Raw genomic sequence first — 10,385 nt, forward strand, 5'->3', positions numbered from 1 at the left:
GCCCATAAAAAATGACCTAAGGAACATTAGTCACCGCTCCTGCATGACCGTTCCTTATATGTTGGCGTTTTAGGACCATAAAAGGGGAATTTGGCCCGATTTCTAAATTTTCATGTGCTATAGCCTACACCTTTCGCGTGAACCAAGGCGCCAGGTTCGGATCACCTAAAAAAAATTCGGACCATCAAAAACGACCTAAGAAATATTATTTTGAGTTCTAACTTCCCATTTCGTGATGTGAGACCTTATAGTCTTATTAGATAATTTATGATTATGTGGAACCATTAGATACAAACTTGTGAGTAATACTAACCATGAATAACGATATTTTTAGATATTTCTTGGTCATAAGAATACTATGCATGATCAAATAGAGCCTACATGCACGACCACTTGTATTCTACCAGTTCTCAAAAAGTTGATGAGCTCAGATTGACCTGAAATTTAGCGGGTCCATAAAAAAGGTCTTATGATTAATACTCACCATGACTAACATTATTTCGGCATTTTGGGGTTATAAAACATGAATTAATAATTATTTCATTTTTCATGTGTTTATATACATGATGATTTTCCTAAATTCAGTTGATGGACTTCGATTGGCCTAAAAATTATTAGAACCATCGGATACGGTCTTGTGAGAGATAGTCACCATGACTAACGTTATTCTCGCGTTTCAGGGTCATCAGAATACTATGCACAGTCACATGGAACCTACTCGTACACAGCCACTTGAATCCTATCGGTGCTCAAAATGTTGATAGACTCCAATTAATCTAAAATTAAGTGGATCTACCAAAAACGACCTTGTGAGAAATGCTCACCATGACTAATATCGATTTTTGGTGTTTTGGGTCATGAAATAGGAACTGATAACTATGTCTATTTTCTCATGTATTTATAAATGTGATGATTTTTTTGAATTTAATTGACGAACTCCGATTGGTCCAAAACTAATTGAACCATCGGATACGGTCTTATGAGCAATAATCACCATAACTAACATTGTTCTTGGCATTTCGAGATCATAAGAATGTTGTGCATGGCCACATGGAACCTACCCATACTATACACGACCAATGTTGCTCAAGAAGTTAACGGATACTGATTGACCTGAAATTTGGTGGGTCCTTCAAAAAAGGTCCTGTGACTAATACTCTCCATGACTAACATCATTTTTGGAGTTTCGGAGTCATAAAATAGGAATTAATAATTATTTCCATTTACTCGTGTGTTTACATATATAGTAATTTTTCTGAATTTGGTTGAGAGACTCTGATTGGCCTAAAATTTGATGGATCCACTGGATACGGCCTTCTGAGAAATACTCCCCATGACTAGGGTCGTTATTTGGTGTTTCAGGGTTATAAGTATACTATGTACTGCCACATAAAACCTACATGTGCTTTGCACGGCCACGCAGAATGTGCCTGTGCTATGCAAAATCACTTGGGTCCTATCAGTGCTCAAAGAGTTGACCAACTTCGATTGACCTAAAATTTGGTAGGTCTATCGAAATTGACCTTGTGAGGAATACTCGTCATGAATAATATTTTTTTTATCATTTTGGGGCCATGAGACAGCAATTGAGGATTATTTATGTTTTTTCGGGTGCTTATATACAAGATGATTTTTCTTAATTTGATTGATGGACTCCGATTGACCTAAAAATTGGTAGAACCATCAGATATGATATTGTGAGTGATACTCACCATGAAAACGTTGTTTTGACATTTTGGGATCATGAGAATATGAGGGTAGGCTAGAATCGCATGTTTTAGTCATAGTTTGTACACCAATTACTGCACTTTACTTGTGTTTGAGATTAAATATTAGTATATTACACTTATTGTATGTTTTATGCCTTGCAGGAAGTGATTTCGAGTTAAAAATATATTCGCGAGCTAAATTGAACAAGTTGGAGCTTTGAAGTCTGAGTAAAAACCCAAGGGATTAACCCGAGATCATGTTCGGGGTCCGGGAGCCAAGTCTGGATATAGAAACGCGAAGAAAACAATTTACTCTGGAAGTCATTCACTGTCGCGCCGCATGGGATAAGGTAATTTCACCTGGGCCCATTCCTAAAGTGTATAAATACACCAAAAAGATATTTTCTTAGGGACTTTGGACCTTGGAAGCTTTGGGAGAGCATTGAAGGCTACAAGACACAGGATTTCATCATCTTTCCATCAATTCAATACGAGAGTTTGGAATGTAAAGTTAGATTGATGCTTTCTTATTCTTCAATTATATTTGTGATGACTTCATCCATGATTGTGGAGTAGTTTACCTTAGGGTTTGACGGATATAGTATTTTGATAAATATTTGTGGGGTTTAACTCTAGTTTATGCCTGAATTCGTTTATGGAGTTTTGAATTGTTGTAATTTTATTCATCAATTTATTTAATCGAAAGAGGAATATCTTGGTGATTATCTTTGCATTATTTTGTTTGATTTAATTCATTGATTATCTTGAGTAATAAAAAGAGCTTGTTGAATTGTTGATTGAATCAAGTTAGGAAAATATTCGAGAGACGTTTTCCTAAGGATCAATCCATTAACGCATTCTTGCACACTTCACAGTGCTTATATTAGTTCATCTCGTAGAGTTAAGGTTTAATCGAGAGACGAGTCTTGACTACACGTTTGAACTAATTATCGAGTGAATTCGTGAGAATCATTAAACATTTGAGTGAACTAAACTAGAGTTAAGTCACCAAATGGCCATCTTGCACCTATCCTGTCAAACCCTTATTCCTCATATTGATAAGAAATCAACTCTGCACTCTCCAATTCCTTGTTGTCCATTGTCAATTGCTTTATTTTAATAGTTAAACTTAGTTCATAATCAATTAATTCAATTGTTGAACCTCCTGGATAGCGTTAAGATGGAAATTACTTGAGCATTGTTTAAATTCAATCCCTGTGGAGACGATATTATATTATACTATCTTTGATTAGCGAGTACCAATTTTGTGTTGTGTTTTGCGCTCGTCAAAATACTATGCACGACCACTTGAATTCTAACGGTGCTCAAAACGTCGTTAGAATCTGATTGACCTGAAATTTGGTGGGTCCATCGAAACACTCTTTGTGAGCAATACTCACCATGACTAATGTTATTTTTTGACGTTTAGGGCATGAAACAAGAATTAATGATTATGTCTATTTTTTCGTGTATTTATATACATGATGATTTTCCTGAATTTGATTGATGAACTTTGATTGGCTTAAACAGTAGTGGAACCATCAGAAACATCTTTGAGAGCAATACTTACCATGATTAACAATATTTTTTGGCATTTCGAAGTCACAAGAATACCATGTACGGCCACATGAAACCTACCCGTTCTATGCACGACCAGTTAGATCCTACCAGTACTAAAAAAGTTGATGGACTCTAATTGACTTGAAATTTGTTGGGTCCATCGTAAACGGCCTAGTGACTAATACTCGTAATGACTAACATTATTTTTAGGCATTTTTGGGGTCATAAAATATAAAATAATAATTATGTCTATTTTTTCGTGTGTTTATATGCATGATGATTTTTCTGAATTTGGTTGATGGACTCCGATTAGTCTAAATATTAGTGGATCTATCATATACGGCCTTGTGAGTAATACTCAACATGACTAACGTTATTTTTTGGTATTTCAGGGTCATAAGAATACTATGCACGACCATATGAAACTAACTCGTACTATGCACAACCACATAGATCCTACCATTACTCAAATAAGTTGACGGACTTTGATTGACCTGAAATTTGATGGGTCTATCAGAAACGACATACTCGCTTGACTAACATTGTTATTTGGTATTTCAGGATCATGAAAGAAGAATTAATCATTATATCTGTTTTCTCGTATGTTTATATAAATGGTGATTTTCCTAAATTCGGTTGACAGACTCCATTGTGCTAAATATTAGTAGATCCATACGGCCTTGTGAGCAATACTCACCGTGCCTAACATTACCTTTTGGTGTTTCGAGGTTATAAGAATACTATATACCCAGAGGCGGATCCAGGATTTAAATTTTATGGGTTCAACTTTTAAAGTTATGAGTTCATATCTATTTTTTTGTAATTTTAATAAATTTTTACACATAAATTTTTACTCAGTGTCAAAAGTTATGGGTTCAATTGAACCCGGTAGTAATATACTACATCTGCCCCTGTATATACCGCCACATGAAACCTACATATGCTATGTACCGCCACATGAAACTTGCATGTGCTATGTACTTCCACTTGAATCCTATTATGCTCAAAAAGTTGACCGACTGCGAGTGACCTGAAATTTGGTGAGTTCATAGAAAACGGTCTTATGAGCAATACTCGCCATAAATATATCGTATTTTGGAATTTTGCGGTAATGAAACAAGAATTAATGATAATTTCCATTTTTCGTGTATTTAAAAATTTAATTGATTTTTCTGAATTTGGTTGACAGATTCCTATTTGCCTAAAAATTGGTAAAACCATCGGATACTACCTTGTGAGCAATACTCATCATGACTAACCTTATTTTTTGACATTTAGGAGTCATAAGAATACTATGCACGGCCATATGAAATCTACTCGTGCTATACACGGTCACTCAGGTCCTTTCGGTGCTCAAAAAATTAACGGATTCTGGTTGATCTGAAATTTGGTGGATCCATCGAAACCGACCTTGTGAGCTATACTCGTTATGACTTACATCATTTTTCAGTATTTTTGGATCATGAAGTAGGAATTAATGATTATGTCTACTTTTTCGTGTGTTTCTATACATAATAATTTCCCGGGTAGAGTTACTTTTGTTCAATGAGAGTCAATAGACAATATTTGCCAGAAAACTACACTGCGTAGATAGTTTTAAAAAATTGTGCCTACATTATGTTTACTTTTTTATATTTTGAATCCCTTTAGTAAAACGATTGGCAATAATTTTTCAGGTGATTTTTACATTTGATGATAGATATTATCAAAGGAAATGTCCAGTATTCTGAGATCCTTTAAGTTTGTTCTTTTATCAACCTTTTCTTTGTCTTCTTCTAAAGTCTTTTCCTCCTAAGAAATCGTTAGTGTAATGATAATAGCATTTTTCATGTGATAAACTTTTAGGATCATTTTAATTATTAAAGGAGAAAATGGGATGCAGTCAATATCATCTTATTTTCCATTAAAGTGAATTCAAAGTGACTATTTCACACACACAAAAAAGTGACGGAAAAAACATAGAAAAGGAATTCTATATTATTTATTTATTTTAAATAATAATCAGTTACGTTTCACATGACTAATGGAGTAAACATATGGTGAACAAATTAACAGAGAAACAAACAATTGAAAGTCCAAGGAAAGAAGTCAAATTTGAATAGTTTGTTATAAGCATAGCATCTAATCCTCTGATGTCGACAAGCATTTCAAAGTCCAACCTTCAGAACTGATAATATTCTTTAATCATTTACAACTTTTAGTTGTGAACATATCTGATTTTGTTCACATTCTTACTCGATAACCACTAAAGTAGGGACAGTTTTTCATACTCTTTTGTATCTAGTAGTATTAGCTTCTTCTTTTTTTTTTATCTATACTATATACCAAAAAGGCCAAAACTGTCCTACACTATTCGATTTGGTACAAAAATATCTTTCGTTTTTTTTCTCATACACATTTCATTTCATTCCCAAACTCTAACATTTTCTTGCTTAAATTGTTATTTTTATTGTTGTGGTGGTGGCGCAAATTCCTCCATTTGCAGAATCTAAAAGATGAAGATGTTACATTTTCTTTTGAAATCGGGTTTGAATTAATAGGGTTTAAAATTGGGACGGGTCAACCGAAACTCAGGTTATGGTGGTTTTTTCTTTTTAAGTTAGCAAGGGTTCATATTTAGGCTAATGGGATGGTAACACGTGCATATTCATTAAATTTTTCTACTTCTTTTAGATAAGTCCGTTAGTAATAAGGGCATAATTGAGCCACTAAGATAACGGTGAGAGTATTTTTGGCTCAATAGGTGGATGAAGGTCATTTTTGTACCAAATAAAATAGTCTAGAGGCAGTTTTGGACCCTTTTCCGTGCTAGTATATATTAATAAAACTATAAAGGCAACTGCCTTCATCAGGCAAGAGTTCTTACTCAAAATTAGTCCCCTTTCTTCACAACTAACTTAAACCATAGACTAAATGGCAGCTAAATATGGCGTTTGAGTAGTGTTTTATTGCTCGAGGGTAACTCCTACTTATTTAGTTGTCTTTGACACGCCCCTGACGTGCGAGCCTGATCCATTTTCATGAGCCAAGCACAAGAAACTTGATAATGGTTGGCAGGGAGACTTTAACTCATAACCTCTACCTGCTTTGATATCAATGTCGAATTATGTGACCATATTATCTAAACTTTTAAGCTGTTAGAGAGGGTACATTTCACGTTACTTAATTATGTCTTTCAAATGCCATTGTCAAAACGGCAGTAGCACCTTATAACATGAGACATTTGGAATCACTACAACAACTAACATGTCCAGTTTCATGATTCAGGTTATACAGAACAGAGAGCACCAGCATAAGCATGAACCAAAAAAGAAGGAAAAATTGTAGGTGGGTTGTGCTTAAATTTGTAGGCGGATCGTGCTTTCTATACCAAAGTCAATCTCGCCTGTCGATCTAGTGCTAATATCAAGATTGACACCAGGTTATGAAAACCTGGTTCACTCAAGAATTGTACACAAACAGGTCTGCATGAAGATAAGCTTGTGAAATTTTCTTGGTATATAGAAGGATTTAGTTGCATTTTACATTGTAAGTTATACCGTATACAGATTTACTGTGGTATCTCATTGGCCAAAGTAATGCAAAGTAAACACTAAGGACTGAGGGGTCACGTCAAACTTACCGCCAAACTCACAAAGAATCCTAAGAATGCACCAGCTATGACTTCAACCTCTGTATGACCAACTTGTTCTTTCAATGGAGCAAAAGTAGATGAGACTCTTCTTTCATCAGGTTTAAGCAATAGAGTAACATTTTTCAACCTTGGTTGAAAAGGACTTGATTCGTCTAATAATCGAGGATCAGGGCTCTCTGTACCTGAGGATAATTTCTCTTGTATAGAATCCGTCAAAACATCAAGTTCGTTATTAGATGGAACTGAGTTTATTTGATTTCTGAACAAAGCTTTATTGAACGCTTTTGCATGAATGCCTACTTCCCTTCGAACTCCCTACAGAAGCAAAATATTGAAGGTGAGACAGACCAGACGTATAAAGAAAAAGGAATAAAAGAGGTTTTAAAAAATGGAAAGAAAAGGAATAACTCATCCTATTTCTTCGATGACTGTATAAGTTTTACCACTACATTTTTCCACTTAATTCAAACATATGAAAAGCAGGGATTTTTGGATGAGACAATTCAGGGTGTACAATTGACGAAAAAAATATAGAATATAATTTCCCTACCTGTATCAGCAGTAATTGCTCATCTTTTCCTTTTAGAGCAAGTAGAGAGTTTCATATTGTGGCCTCGTAACAACTGAGTATTGTTCTTTTACTTTCACAGTTAGTGAAAAATTTACATTTTAAGTATGTTTTCAACCATATAATAGCGGCGCAAATAGAAATTTAGCCCAACTCACATAACATTAGCCTTTATATGAAATATATATGGTTCACATCTGTTTAGCTGGGAAGATGACTGGTAACGTGAAATTTATCTTCCTAGGATAATATCCTTTCTGCTTTTGTTGTCATTGCCGAGTTCCTTCTTAGTTATCCAAGAAAAGAATGACGAGTGTCTTCTTGAAGAAATATCGACAAAAATCACTCCCGTCTCCTGCTATATTTTACACTTCAAAGGATTGTGTTTAGAGCTGTTATGCCACAAAGAACCTTAGAACACCAGCTCTGATCAGATTCATAGTTTCCAAATTTCAAACTTGTTTTGATAAAAGTATCAAATGGCACTATTAATAGTTATCTTATTCTTTTCTGCCCCTACAGCTTTTTTTCAAAGGGGGGAACTAGCAGTCTTAGCACAAGGCAAAATCTAGCATTTTCTCATATTGCAATAGGTGTGAGTCGAGCAACGTACAAAGTCTGAAAGAAAATTTTTCTTGAAGTGAAGCTGGAAAAAGAAAAGGAGGGACACTCAAGTTTCCGTAACATACCTGTGCATCATACATCACAAGGCCAGCGTAAACTACTGCTAAACCAAAAATCGAATCTGAAAAGCCCCTGCAGTTACAGCACTCATAGCATGTCACTCATAGCTAGACAAAAACAACTAGTCAAGAAAACAGAAATAATTGCAACACTACAATGTTTTCTCCAAAGTTCTAATTCATGTGTGACTTCCTCTAGGGGGAAAATACAAAAGGAGTAAATACCTTTCTAAGCCAAGGGCAGTGGCTGTGGCGACTACTGCCTGTCATTTCGAAGTAGATAAAATTAAATGAGACGGAAATGAAAAAAAAGACAGCAAAGCTAGTTTCTGCGTATATAGCTAAATTTTCTTCTACCAGTTTATAATAGATTAATTTGGGACTGAAGCGCTGATCAGTTTATTGCAGACTTTGGTTTTGAAAGCAGGTCGTGTAAATGATAGGTGAGGTTATACAAGGTTGTGAAAGCATAGAAGGATAAAGATCTTACAGATGAGTGTGTAGAAGGGAAACCACCAGCCTGTAAGGCAGTCTTGAAATTGAACTCATTGCCATAAAATAGAGTTGAAGTAAAAGGCTTCATCAGCTGACCAACAGCTGCAGACACCGCTGCTGCAACCAAAACCTGTGGGTCGGTTAAAAACAAATTAATAACAAATCTTTCCACATCGATGCTTCTTCTGGTAGAACATTGCTTCCACACCTTACATTGCCTGATCAAACCATTTCCTATTAGGATTTCAGAAGATTATGAGAGCGTGATCTGTTCATTCTCAAGACAGTTGCCCCGTTTTCCAGGTTTAGGCACAAATGCCTGGAATAAGAACCAAATGAGGCATCTTTCACCATACGAACGTTAATCCAATAAATTTAGAGCCCAATAGAGACATAATATACAACCAATTAGAATCCCCTCTTTATGGTGAACAACTGGAAGTTAACTATCTATAAATACACATACGATGCAACTAAAATACTCCACTTTTCTTTGAGATTGTAAAGAAAATGAACATCCTGTAACACTTCTTATATTATCATACATTTGGAATTGACCCTCCATATACTATAAACATTAAGCCTACATAGACCTGAACTGAGACATTTCCCACCATACATAGTGTAAATCAGACCAATTTGGGAACTAATTGACAAATGTATACACAATCACATATTACTAAGTAATCATAAAAAGATTGAATCTAGATTTAATCTTATTTGTGAAACTGACGCTACAACTCTCACCATACACAATAACAATCCAACTAAACTGCAGACTAATTGATACATAAAGATTCCAACTTTACACAAAAGAACCAAGAAAAGCAAACCATCTAGAATAAGATGAGACATTTTCACCATACATAATGGAAATCGAACCAATTTGGGACCTAATTGACAAATTTTCACACATTTTTACATCTAAATTTAGCTTATGGAAAAATACTATATCAAAATTTATTAATTTTTTATGAAACTGACCCTCCATCTCTCACCATACACTATGAAAATCCAACAAAACTTAAGCCTAACTGATACATAAAGATTCCAACTTTACACAAAAGAACCAACAAAAAGCAAAAATCAAGAATAAGGGGGTAAAAAAAGATGAACTTTTTTTGTACATATCAAACAAAAATATGAAGTGGAGTGACTAACCTTGTTATGGATAACATCAGTAATGTCTTCTATTCCAATCCCATGAAGACACAGCAACTTAGGCAAAGGTTTATAGGACAAAGAAGATGAAGAAAAACATCTACCATGTTTTCTAGGACAAGGATATATGAGGATTTTAGTTGTTGGATTGTTGTAAATTGAAGTGTTATGTCTTCTGCAGAATCTTAAAGAAGCAGATGGAGAGCCCCAACTTTGCAACAACATGTTTTTCTGTTAACAGTGTTCAACTGTTGGAAGTTAGTTTAGCTTTGTTCTGCGTTTACTTTGCTCCACTAACATAGCAGCTAGAGAAGTAATGATGTGTTCAAGTAAAATTACATTTTCATCCCTGCACCTTTTTTCTGTTTTTTTCTTTTATCATTTAGGAGTACTATAATTGTTTTTAATAAGGTTTTTTCATTTATATATTTTTTATTATTTTTCCCTTATCGATTTTTTTTTGGTTGAGGGAGGGGAGGAGAATGAGGTGGCTCTAAGGGTGTTAAACGGACGGGTCATATTGGATATGAGTGGGGTCAAAACGGATAATGCAAAAACGGATAAATTATTCGACC

General features: G+C 34.8%; 1 protein-coding gene across 1 annotated transcript; it reads right to left on the reverse strand.

Moving 5' to 3' along the window:
* Positions 1-6,740: 6,740 nt before the first annotated feature.
* Positions 6,741-10,106, reverse strand: LOC107826894 (uncharacterized). Its single transcript, XM_016653938.2, has 5 exons — positions 9,811-10,106; positions 8,645-8,779; positions 8,380-8,417; positions 8,161-8,227; positions 6,741-7,218 (listed from the first exon to the last, which is right to left on the reverse strand). Exons 1-5 carry the CDS (start codon positions 10,033-10,035, stop codon positions 6,877-6,879), a joined length of 807 nt encoding a protein of 268 aa, XP_016509424.1. The 5' UTR covers positions 10,036-10,106; the 3' UTR covers positions 6,741-6,876.
* Positions 10,107-10,385: the final 279 nt, after the last annotated feature.

Source organism: Nicotiana tabacum, chromosome 9 (genome assembly GCF_000715075.1).
Source record: "Nicotiana tabacum cultivar K326 chromosome 9, ASM71507v2, whole genome shotgun sequence".
Taxonomy (NCBI): Eukaryota; Viridiplantae; Streptophyta; class Magnoliopsida; order Solanales; family Solanaceae; genus Nicotiana; species Nicotiana tabacum.